At 42.0% G+C, this 12,937-nt stretch overlaps 1 protein-coding gene across 1 annotated transcript in view; it reads left to right on the forward strand.

The window, feature by feature from the left end:
• The window catches only part of nfatc3a (nuclear factor of activated T cells 3a), a 43,987-nt gene extending 31,580 nt beyond the window's left edge, over positions 1-12,407 (forward strand). Inside the window, exons 7-10 of the mRNA XM_077589806.1 lie at positions 495-550; positions 713-839; positions 1,662-2,750; positions 10,970-12,407. Of these exons, the coding sequence (XP_077445932.1) occupies positions 495-550; positions 713-839; positions 1,662-2,750; positions 10,970-11,052 (1,355 nt within the window). The 3' untranslated portion in view covers positions 11,053-12,407. The remainder of the gene's footprint in view (positions 1-494; positions 551-712; positions 840-1,661; positions 2,751-10,969) is intronic.
• The last annotated feature ends 530 nt before the right edge of the window (positions 12,408-12,937 follow it).

Here is a 12,937-nt window from a genome sequence, read left to right on the forward strand (position 1 = left end):
GATGTCTATGAGGGAATTATGGGGTAACCCTTTGCTTTCTTGGTGAAGACGCGATGCAATGGCAGACTGTACTAACACCATTATGAAACAGACTTCAAATAATGTAGCTCAGAGCTATGTTCTGCACTAACATAGCTATGCAAATAAACTTTTACTCAATGGCTTCAGTGTCTTCCAACCACAAGAGCCCATTAGTGTTCCTTAAGATGTCTGGCCAAATCATTTAATCCATCATAGTAAAATGGCAAAGGATGTTTTTCAGCAGTTCAAATAAACACAATCATTTCACTGTAGTCCTTAATATGTTAGCCAGGCAAGACAAATGGGAGACAACTGTGATAAAGTCACCACTAACTACGCTTTTCTCAACGTGACTTCTGGGATTTTTAAATCAAACGTTGATTGTCAATAACAAATCCTGTGGTTCCTGAGCGACATCGAATTGCGCAGATGGTAAAACTTATTTTTCTACTCCTTTGTTTACTGTCTTTTAGATGGACGGCCACAGTGGGAAGTGGAGGCTAAAATCATCCGCGAGAAAACTCAAGGCGTAAGTAGTCTGATACTATTTACCTAAATTGGCAATAGAGCGAGACCGAATTTTCCATCAAGACACATTTTCAAATGATGTATATACAAAATGTACCCCTAATTCTTACAAGTATGTTATGTTGCATTTAAATGACGTGGGCTATTTTGCTTTTTCACACAGTCATGTATTGTGGTAGAGGTGCCCCCTTATCACAGTAAGACTGTAAACTCAGCTGTGCAGGTACAGTTTTATGTCTGCAATGGAAAACGGAAACGGAGTCAATCCCAACGCTTCACTTACCTTTCAGGTGAGTTAAAGGGAAAAAAACTGTTACCAAGAAACGTTTTGTCTTTCATTTCCTGTGAGCAGTAATGTCAGGACTTAAAAGTCTACAACTATGCAGTACAGTTTTCAAACTAGTTGCAAACATTGTAGGTTTGCTGACACCGTCAAAGACACCACCTGCTTTAATGTGTGTGTATGGGGTGGTGGGACCTATAGGAGAGTGGTCATGGACTAGTCCACAGTATTAGAATTCAGTGCCTTTTTTTCTTCGGAAAGAAATGTGCTAACAATAAACAAGGAATAAAGCTTATTTAATGTTGGCTTTTTTTACCCATTGCTCGCTCCTCTTTCACAGAGGAGTGATGGGGTGAGTTGAGGGCGTAAGATCAATGAAGTCGTTTGTTCTGTTGCTCTGATCGGTGCTGGGGGGCATTTGGATATTCAGCTTGTCACACAGCATTTCACGTGACGCCACCCAGACTGATTGGCAACATACTGTCAGTCTCTGACTCAGAGCTGGATAAAAATGAAAAGTTCTCTTAAATGTTTGGCCAATCGGGGTGAGATTAAATCTCTAAATAACAATATTTTCACCTTCTATCAGTCCAATCTTAATGGTCCTATTCTGTCAACTGTCTGGATAGGTTTCCCTGTGGAATAAACCAATCAAAGCCAATGGTATTAGACTACACCTGCAATTTTAAGATAAACAGCATTTTCCAACATCTTGTAGAAAGTACAGAGTGCAAACCATGAATGTGTTAGCCACCTCGATGGACTTTAGTGACAATAACTAAAGGGCTCAGTTGATGGATGTATTTTCTCCTCTTTCTCTCATTTTTAGTGATGGTAAAACAGGAGCACCGGGATGAGCTGGACCATCCCCCTGTTTCTGCCTTGTCCATGCCCCTGACACAGAGTGCCAGTCTGGTGCACCCTCAGCTGCCTTCCCCCGATCAGGGCCACCCGTCGGATAACCTTCTGTCAACCTCGCCACATGGCTTGGCCTCAGGCTCGGGACCTGTCCTGCTGCCCCTGCAGTCCCCCTGCCCCTCCATCGGCTCCCCGTCCTTCCAACACCTGCCTCACCTCCAGAATCGCGGTTTGCACCATGCCCCCACCGACTTCCACATGGCGTTCCAGGCCAGCTCCTCGCCCGTTCCCCTCCCAGCCTCCTCCTCGCCCTCGCGGCCCTCGTACCAGGCCATGCAGCACAACCAGAGTCACGCTCATAGCCTGTCCTTCAACGGCCAGTCCAGTCTTTCTCCTCAGAGCTACGACAGGATGCCTTTTCAGCAGAGTCCAAGTGCCGTGTCACACCCAATGGGCATGGGGATGATGTACTCCTCCTCCCCTTGCTCCTCACCATCGACACCCGTGTCGTCATGCCCCATCGTGGGTTCTCCGCAGAGTCACCAACCTCTTCTCGCGCCCTCGTCCCCACACCTGCACACGCTAGGAGGCTACCGCTGTTCCCCAAATCCCGCTCAGGTGCCCTCTCCTACCGGCCACCCTCTGGTGGGGCCCCACTCTTCCCAGCTGCAGCGAACCATGAGCTACCACCCAGTGAGTCAACGCTCATCTTCCTGCCCCACGCCGTCCACCGCCCCGCCTCCGCATATGATCCCCTCTGCTCACTCAGGGCCTTCTTCCCCTCAGCTCCACTCACTGCCCTACCAGTCTCCTACCTCCTCTTCGCCGGGAAACAGTCCCGTGGGTCCCTTGCAGCATCCGCATTCAGGACAGCCTTCTCCTCAGGCACCTAGCCCCGTCATGGCCAGCTTGTCCCCCAATGGGGGGCCTTTGGTCCACCCCCTTAGTCCCCAAGGGCCCTTCACAACTGAGGACGAAAGGCTGAACATCAAAGAGGAACCGGAGGATAAGGAGCCCACTTTCCGTTCGATCGGCCTACAAGACATCACGCTAGATGATGGTAAGATATTCAAACGATATTTATCGTACAGTACTAAAGCTGAAGTGAACGACCCTAATGTAGGGCTAAGCGATTTGAAAATCGAGATTAAAAATTAGGATCGACTTTATGCAGATACAAGTCGCATGGTTCTAGCTTCCTCCGGTGTATGAAAAGGTTCATTCAAAACTCTTCATTTGGCTCTCGATATGAATGGCTGTCTATTTGTGCCCTGCAATTGGTCAGCGACTAGTCCAGTATATACCGCATCTCTCGTCTAAATCAAGGACAAATGGACTAGACTCTAGTCACTAGGGTCTAGCTCTCCCACGATGTTAAAAACCAAGGTCAAGCGCTACAGAAACGAAATGGACACGTAGTGATAATGTTTTTCCACTTCCTGCCATTAAGATTTGCAGAGACACAGCAAAACAGTACATCTGATTCGTGTGAGTGAATCTATGTCAGACATGTAAGGCCTTTCATAAGCAGTGCTCGCATACTTTACTGCCAGTATGCAGATCTGAACCAGAACAGCGTTTTCGTATTCAGTTACATTACATTGCAATGCAAATTCATACCCTTTATATATAACAAAACAACAACAACATTGTTTTCAATGAGCTAAATTCTTGCTACTTGATTACAGTGATAGTGTTTCATCTGTCAGTGTCACCGCAGACAGAGGCAGGACTTTGATGCCTATTGGTTATGAAAGCTTCAGATTAAGGGATGCAAACTAATTACCTCCACCAGGCAAGGGGTCATGGTTGTCATCTGTTAGCGAAATCTACACGTCCAATAATCCTACTGAATATAAGCGTAGATGTGAATAAAGGTGCTGATTGGTCGCGGGTTTAGGCAAATATCAGCTTTTCTAGTCCAGTTTTAGCAAACCTTGATTAAACAAAAACATTGCACCATTTTATGTTGCAGCCCGGTGTGTATGTGTGTGTGTTTTCACAAGTCAAAGTGGGATGCTCAAAAGAACATGTTGACTTAACAATTAGCAGTGAACTCAAAGCAAAGCAGGACACCAGCGGCTTTTTTTGTCTGGTGTTCTTTTATCTGAAGTACGTGTCTCCAAACAGCCTCTTATCTGCCACTCAGGAACTCAGCTCGTTTGCCATATTCAAATCAGCGTCCTATGGGCGGAGGGTTAATAAATAGCCTGGCCAGGCTGCGTGAGGGCTGTTACATTGTGTGCTAGCATGGGTAAGCCTAATTAACACAGGACGCTTGTCAATAAGTCGTGTGAAAATCCAGTGATGTTCATTGGGGTGCTGTATTTATGCAAGCACACACACTATTGTCAAGTAGGCTGTGACTGTGGTAGAAAAAAAATGTCGATTTTTAATTGAAGGCTGCTTTGGCAAGCTTTGTTGTTGTTGTTGTTGTTGTTGTTTCTGTTGTACTCGTGTCTTCTACATAGGAGAGGACATTTTAAAATTGGTGCCCTTTTTCCAAAAAGTTTGCAAATGACACAGTTCAGCTGGGAATGTGAGCTCTCCCTTTGAGCCTGTGGCTAAAAATAGCTTTGTGTGCCAGCTCGGCTCTGTAGGCCATATTTTGAAGTAGCAACATGGAGCCTGGCCCCGCTCGGCGTTTTAAGAGGTCACTGCGCACTCACTAAGTAGACCGTTTTCACTCTGTGCCACTGACAGACACAACATTAGGAAGTGTATCCATTAGCTAGATCTATGCCATGCGACGCTTTGTAGGGTTGAGTCATGACCGAGGTACGATTTAACAGCGGCAACCACCACGTTGTAACAGGTGTTTACTTTTAGATATTGTAACATGCATCTCTAACCGGTCGTCGATGTTATTTTGGAAAAAACTGCTTGCCTGAAAAATTCTCACGGATAAACTTTGAGTAGACCAAATTTCCTCAAATCAAAAGTTGAGAGAGAAAAAAGTCAAAGCACGTATAAACTAAACCCATTCATTGTTTATGTGCTGGGAGGAGATCATGCTAGCTAACACTTCCAAATATGGGCAGAACCACAAAATCAAAGGCAATGTAAAAAGGCCTTTACTCTAATAAACATGTAACTACTTAGAAAAGTTCTCCATGTGCCACCATCAAGACCAAAATTAAAATACAGTCGCATCGTAGGCCTAACGGTTCATTAAAATTGTAGGTGTTTTATTTCAGGAAAAATATATTCATAAAAAAAAGAAAAAAATAGATATTTCACATGTTCAATAAAAAAGCTCACTAAAATGTTACAAATGGCACCTACTATAAATGTACTTTGTATATACATATATACACATCAGGTGTATATAAATACGTATATATATATATAAACCTACTAAATAATATCAGGTATCTGAATCTTTATGCTTGTTCATCTCAGAGTCTAAATGTGAGCATTCACTAAAAAACAGGATTGAATTCACTCACAAAGGAAAGACAGTGGAATGATCCCACCTAGTGGTCGCAAAACAATGAACAAACAGTAACTATATGGAACGCTAAGACAAATTCTACTCTTTCACACATTACGTGGCAAAGAACAATAGAAGCTATTATCGTAAACATTATCTTCAGATCGTGAAAGTATGAAAAGACCCAACAAGGGCAATTTATGCTTCAATTAATTTCCGTGTGTCTTTTTGAGCATCTCAAATCATTTGGGGAAGTTCTTAAGTTGGAGTTTTGTAACAAATTTGAATATCCAGCTAAATCTTATTAATGTAAATCACGTTAATTTAAGGTTATGTCATGTCTAAATGAATTGGACGTCTATCGACATTGATGGCACCGAATCAATGGCAGTAAATAAGTGAATTGTGACGTATAAAGACGGCTAATCAGCTCAGTCACCTGTCGGACACTTCTTCCTACGCTCAGTTGCATAATCGGATTTTAATTTTCTTTTAAGTTGAGCATTATTTATCCAAATTGATACGAAGAAGAACAAATGAATAAACCACTTTACTATAAAAGCCGTACTAAAAATACCACAGAATAGTCCAAGTGGAGTGAGTACAAACATGGAGTGTGTATAGAAAAACTGCCCTCGTTAGCTAGCAGATGGCCCCTGTGACGCACAGGTTTGTGTGTGTGTGTGTGTGTGTGTGTGTGTGTGTGTGTGTGTGTGTGTGTGTGTGTGTGTGTGTGTGTGTTGTAAGAGCGTGAGCGAGAGAGAAAGAGAGAGTCAGCATTATGATTCAGGGTCTTGAAGGCTACCCATTCAATGTTCCATGTTTACTTCCACACCATTGCTGTCATAGTAGTTGCGCTTTGTGCGTCAAACCAATTAATTTCATCAACCCATCCCTAGTTATTACAACAATGTGTGAGTAAGCCGCAGACTTACGGGAGGTAAAACAGACAGACTGACAGACAGATGGGCGGACAGGCTCAGCGTCCAATCACACAGCGGGGACGCGCAGTCGAGACGAGACTCTCAATCTGGAACGTTCTCGACGTCAGACTTTCAAAACGAAGCATATTTTTTTCTCCTTTTTTTCCCCCCGCTTCCTCACTATGCACCATAATTGATACATAAAACAATATTTTTTAATAATCGGTAAATACTATAAAGTATTTTTTAAACATCCAATCATTTACATGGGTGCCTTATGAAGGATGAAAGCAGTCCATTTCATCTCACCCCAAATTGCTACTAACCCTTTGCATGTTTTGTTTGGTCCTTTCAGTCTGTTAATTGTCTTTGTCTTTTGTACTTTTATACTGTGACGGAGTCTATTACACAAGCTATTCAAGTTAGAATGGCTGATAATGGCTCCACTGAATTTTTGCTATAGTATAACTGCTGGGTAATCTTTTACCTACATTCCATCTTTCAAACAAAGACCCAAAAAACCCCATCATTTTGTCAAGATGTTGATCTTCCCACGTTCGGGGCATTGTATTCAGGTGACTCCCACCCACGCACATTGCGTGCATGTTATGCATTTCTGCAGCTTTTAAAAGGTGTTGTCAAACCGACTCGCTGTCACTTGACAGACTAACACTTCCTTTGCAAGTCATGCTTGATGGCACCAGTCGAATGACAACAGATGCAACCATGTGTTTAGTCTTGGGGGCGGGGGGTTTCGAAGCACAAGCATGGTTTGAATTTAGTGCGACCATGCTCATTATGGCCTTCCCATGGAAGGGAAATGGAGTGCTGGCACCATTTTTCGAAACTCGGCCAAGGATTTGCCTCTCTCAGACACGCAATGTATGGAGAGATGACACACGATGCCCATTTCCACTTCATTCGACAGGAAACGCTGCTATTGGCTTGAATTTGATGGAAACACATTTTATTTTTCCTGTTTCCAAAGCTCTAATAACACCAACCAATCAACCGCTATGACGGAAGAATCTATTCGTGAACAAAGTTGACCTCTCTAAGATGTCAAACCAGACCACCCGAGTTTAACTTGCCTAACAAGTGATGAAAAGTAAGGAACATTGACAAATACTCTATTTGATTAATTAATCATTATTGTATTTTTAAGTAGAAGTTATTACAATGCACAACTATTTTTAAACCAGGAACAGCTGAACAAAACAAAAAAGAAATATCAACCAAAACACAAAAAAAATTTTTTTTTTTTTTTTAAACATAATAAAGAGGAAAACTCACAAAATATTCCCTACCAATTAAAATTAATAGTGCTAAAATTACTAATAATCATACCCAGAAGTAAACCAATGACCTTTGCTTCTACCTCGGCTTGTGTAAAAAATCCCATCTTGAATAGGATTGTGAGTAGTAGGTTGTTTATTAAGAGAATTAAAAGTCTGAAAGCAATTACTGAAGCAGGAAACATAGTCTTAATAAATTGAGCGATCGTGACGAGCTGAGCCTTACATAACAAAAAAAAAAAAAAAGATAAACCCACCGATGAGTGACAGCAATGATCAAGTCTTTTGGAGAATAATGACACTTTTTTTCCAAAGACCATTTTGTCTCTGGCGTTAGACTCAGACGTGAAGACAGAACCTCGCAAAGTGGAAACTCTTCAGATAGTCCTTTTAGCTTTGTTCGTTCAATGGTTTTCCACTGTGACTCCTCATTTCCTAAAACCGTGCCAGTCCCCACTTTTTCATCCCCAAATCCTTTGGGAACGCAACTCGTGATAGTCCGTCGGTAATTGCCTTCAGCAACGGAAGATTCCTTGAGATAGAGCTGCTTCCAATCAGTGTTGCTGTTATGATTCTAAATTATAATCTTATAAAGATGGGATTTTCTAGAGAGCTGTTGTGTGAAAATGGACTCTCTGTTTCTTCATAAAGCACTCTAACCAGATCAACTTAATGCAAAACATGTCGCACAAAGCACAGATGCTAGTTATCGTTAGCATCAAGATTTCTAGTAGGTATTAGTAGTAGTATTAATTGGTTGGCCACTTCCAGCAAATATTGATGAAAGGTTTATGGTGTGGGAAGAATAATACAAACATGAAATGGGGGGAAAAGGCAAGGATTTTTTTGTCTAGTCTGAAACATTTTTGCCAAACATAAAGTCAGGAAATGCATTGTTGTTCAGCGTGAAAAGAGGATATAAAGTCTTCGTAGCGGTGTATTTGTTCGGAGTATCTTTGTAAATGTGAGCGATTGGTGCAGCGGAAAATGGAACTCATCTCAAATCTCTCTTTCGCTCGTGGCTTTTGAGTTTCCAATTCAAGGCAGTTGGGTAGACATGTCAATTGTCACTAAGTTACTATTGCTGCACACTCATCGGAGAGTCATAGGTCAGAGCGGATAATGCATGACATTTCTTCGAAAGGACAGCAGGGGAAGCTCAATGGCAACCACGCTTTTCCTCATCATTGGTTTCAAGTTCCATCACGCCAGCATTTAAATTACTTTTTAACCGGATGTTATATGCTCCTGTCTGTATGACTTTTTTTTAACTGTAAAAACTGATCGTAAAAAGCAAAGGGGGAAAAGTCATGACACAAGAAATTTTGTGCCTAAAGTAAATATCGGCTAAGAGCAATGTTCCCTCTAAGCTGTGCGCGTGTGCAATTGCGCACTACTCTCGTCTTCTCTGCGCACAGCAAATCATATGGAGCGCACAAAATAAAATCCCAATTTTTTTTAGCTGTGAGGCCGACGCGCAAACCACTCATCCGCCAGGCCGCCCATTCATAGATATTAATCATTACATTTTATTATTACTGAATCATTTATGTGTAGTAGACATACACCTGCTTATGGCAGGTGTGATACTGGTGTGTGACCATAGCGAGCAATGATGATGTTGCTCACACCGGTACTCAGTGTGCTCAGGGAGGTTGTCTTTCTGCCCAGACAAACAAAAAATTTGAGGGAACATTGGCCAAGAGAACAATAAAATGACCAAAAAAAAATCAAAATTCATGCATAAAAGGGTTCAATTTGAAGATATTCACCATTAAACCGGGTTACCGGCATACAGTAGTTTGTATATTTAGGATGATGTCATATCTACATCGATTCAGATGTAAACACCCCCAAAGTGGCAAGTAATAAAACTGATTATTTCCAATGGAAATATTGGTGTCAGACCGAAAGCAAGTCGTCTGGGGGAGAATGCGCGGCGCGAATGTCATCGTGTCTTGTTATTATCTCGACGCAAGGTGAATCAGATTTCATTCAAATGGCTCGTCGCCGTGTGACCTTTGATTCGGCCGAGCGGGAAAGCCAGCGTTTGTTTCTCCGTACGCCCACGGGACACTGCTCATATTCCAGCAGGCCTTCCGTGACCGCTTTTCCATCTTAGCCATAAATGTGTTTGTAAATAAACGCTCTGCCTTCTCTTAACAATGGACAATTTTGCTACTAACACGTCACTTAATACTGTACTGTTCAACGCACATGTGTCAAAGTGGCGGCTCGGGGGCCAAATCTGGCCCGCCGCATCATTTTGTGTGGCCCGGGAAAGTAAATCATGAGTTCTGTGGTCGAGGGTTCGATCCCAGGTGTTATGGAAGTTTTTGCCAAACATAAAATTGTGATTAATCTATTCCTATATTTAACAGGCTGATCGACTATTTTTTTATGGTTTAACGGTTTTTAACGACGGTTTTAATGAGTTTTTAATGATAGTTTTTAATGATGGTTTTTAATGACGGTTTTTAACGACTTTTCTGAAGACAACATTGTTTCTATTTTTCATTCCTATTTAATTTCTCATTGGCTTCGTGAGACGCCAAGATGTGGCACGTGCACGCTTGTTTTGCAACTCATTTTACAATGTGATATTAGCGCCAAAGTTGTCAAAACAAATGCATGCGTCCCTCAAAGGCGAATAGACTGTCTTCCCGAGGGAAACCGGTAGAGCCGGCCGGCTGGCCTCGTGCCGCTACGCTTAAGCAAACCACGGTAGTACGCGGACGAGTCAAATGATTGACGTGTGCGTGCAAACGGGCCGCGTGGGATTCAAAGAAAATCCTCGTTCACAGAAGTTCCGTCAATAATTAGTTGAGATATTTCTTTGACGCTTTCGCGACGTCGATCACCGGCAGATAATAAGTTAACTGATGAAATAACAGTGAAGCAAGCTGTCAGAAGAGCATCCAGACTGTCGATCGGTTTGCTTAATTTCAAAATTGTGCCCTAGTTACTGTGTACGCAACGATTTGGAAGGCAACACTGCTTCCCCAAAGGCTACAATCACGTAAAGATTCCCATTCAAATCTATTCCAATTTAAAGCCCGATTTGAATAAAATGCTTCACCACACAACAGCAATGATTTATTATTATAAATAAATCCTATAGAATATTATTGTACAATAATTTCCTGACCCACATATCGATCATTTCTATACAGCAACATCTCATTTTCTGAACTGCGAGGGGTGCTGGAGCCTATCCCAGCTGACTCCGGACCAGAGGCGGGTGACACCCTGAATCGGTGGCCAGCCAATCGCAGGGCACAAGGAGACAAATGACAACCATGCACGCCCACACCCATACCTAGGGGCAATTTAGAGTGTCCAATCAGCCTACCATGCATGTTTTTGGGATGTGGGAGGAAGCTGGAGTACCCAGAGGAAACCCACGCAGGCCCGGGACAAACATGCAAACTCCACACAAGTGGACCAACCCTGGATTTGAAACCAGGAGCCCAGAGCTGTGACGCCAACACGCAAACCACTCGCCCCAGCGGGCCGCCTATCATGAGATAATCATTATCGCAAACCATACAATAGCGTTAGATTCCCACCCCTTCTCAGCTACTAGTTCAAGATTTGACCGTGTACTTTGTTTGCTTGTTTTGCGCAGTGAACGAGATCATCGGGCGAGACATGTCGCAGTCGCCCAGCGCCGGCGGCCCCGCCCGAACGACCCACAGCACGCACTCGTAGCTCAACGCAGACCACGACTCCCACAATGCACCAAGCGGCAGGACGGCTCCGTGCACTGCATACCAAAATCGTCATTTGAATTTGTTTCGCTTTGAAAAAAAAAAAAATCACCTGTTTTTGGAACGATCAAAACATTTACGATCCCAAGCGAGGAGAAGATAAAGAAGCTCAACATTCCACAACTGTCACCAGTACATCTCCGGACGCACGGTCTCTGTCACCGCCCTTGCTCGGAACACGGATAACTGCCTTATCAATTATTAATATTAGGATGACCAACCCCACTTTTCGCAGGGGTTGAGGACTACTGAGCCCTGCCACCAAAAGAAGAGTTATTCAAGTTGACTCAAAAATAGGTTTGCGATTGTCTACAGGAGCCACAAGAGAGCGTCAATGCAATATTTTTTTTTAATATAAGTGGGTTTGCCTAAGCACCAAAATAGAAAATAGTAGCAGGTATGAGTTTGTGGGGAATTGGTTAATTTGCAACGGCTGAACCACGAATATTTGGGTTTTGACGGTATTAATTGTTTTATTCTTTTTCACCTTGTGTAGCATCAACGAATGGCAGCAAAATCCTTTCCCAAAAAAACATGTGCAAATCCTGAGACACCACTTTTCTAATGGTTTGTTAAAACAAGATGGCTGCTCTTTTCTGTGCAATAATTAGTAAAAAAATATATATAGTATTTTTTTTTTTTTTAAAAGAAAAGATGTCCCCAGTGTGCCTTGTTTGCAACAAGGCAAACTTTGTTCAAGTATTTTATAATATACTAGTCCAAAAAATATATAGTAATAGAAACAAATGCATTTTTATAGAGAATGAACGCCGCAATGTTGCTCAAATTGGACCTTTTTTTCCCCCTCTGTCGGCCTTACCATGACGATTCTATGCATTGACCTTTAACCTAGTAAGCCTTCACAAGCACGAAATATAAGGCCGATGAGCGAGGGTGGGCAACTGGTGGCGTGTGGGCCTTATGCGACCCAACCTATGCAAATAAATATGAAATTGGAGTTATTAAAACTTCATAGCAGAAGAATGATTTTTTTTTCTTTTTTTAAAGACTGCCTTAACTCATTTTTTTTCAGTGTACGTAAGCTGTTTTTTTTAAGGTGGGGCAAAGGGTTGCTTTTAAAAGCTTCAAAACAAATCAAGAAACAGTCGTCTTCGGCCACAACCAAAGAGCGAACAATACGATGTGTTCCCACTTGACACAAAAAGACTATTTTTGATACTTTTTTTTCAAATGGATGTCATTCCTATTAAAAAAAAAGAGGTTGGAGGCAGGTACTTTGAGTGTTGAATGCTATCCTATATATGACAAATAAAAAGAAAACACATATATGACAAAGTTGACGGCCTTTGCAGCTTGTTTTTTTCTCTTATGAACTTTGTATAGAAATTAGTTTAAAAAAAATAAAAAATTAAAGGGGAAATGCAGGTTTAGCTGATGTTTACCAAGCCTTGTATTGTCAACTATTGTATATTTTGTATGTTAAAGATTTTGTTTGGTTTTTGTTCTTTTGTAATTTTGAAGACTGCAGTGCTTTTGGAAATTATTCAAAGGGAATAAATTGCATCGCTTTAGGTTTCCAAAGTAGTGATCATTAATAAAATAAAATGTAAAAAAAAAAGTTTTCCTTGTTTTACTACCCAATTATCTTTGCATTTTAAATAATTTGATTACGGCGGAGTGGTGTCACAAAGAGCAAATGCAAAGAATTGCTTTTTTTGATAATTTTTCTCAAGTATGAGCTGATTGGCTGCCATTGATGGCAATAGACATCCAATCCATTTTGCCAGGGGAGGGGAAACGTTCCGTCTCAGCCCCCCAGTCGCATTGGAACGCCATAGCCATCAATGGCAGTGAATCGTGATCAC

Source organism: Stigmatopora argus, chromosome 2 (assembly GCF_051989625.1).
Source record: "Stigmatopora argus isolate UIUO_Sarg chromosome 2, RoL_Sarg_1.0, whole genome shotgun sequence".
Lineage (NCBI taxonomy): Eukaryota > Metazoa > Chordata > Actinopteri > Syngnathiformes > Syngnathidae > Stigmatopora > Stigmatopora argus.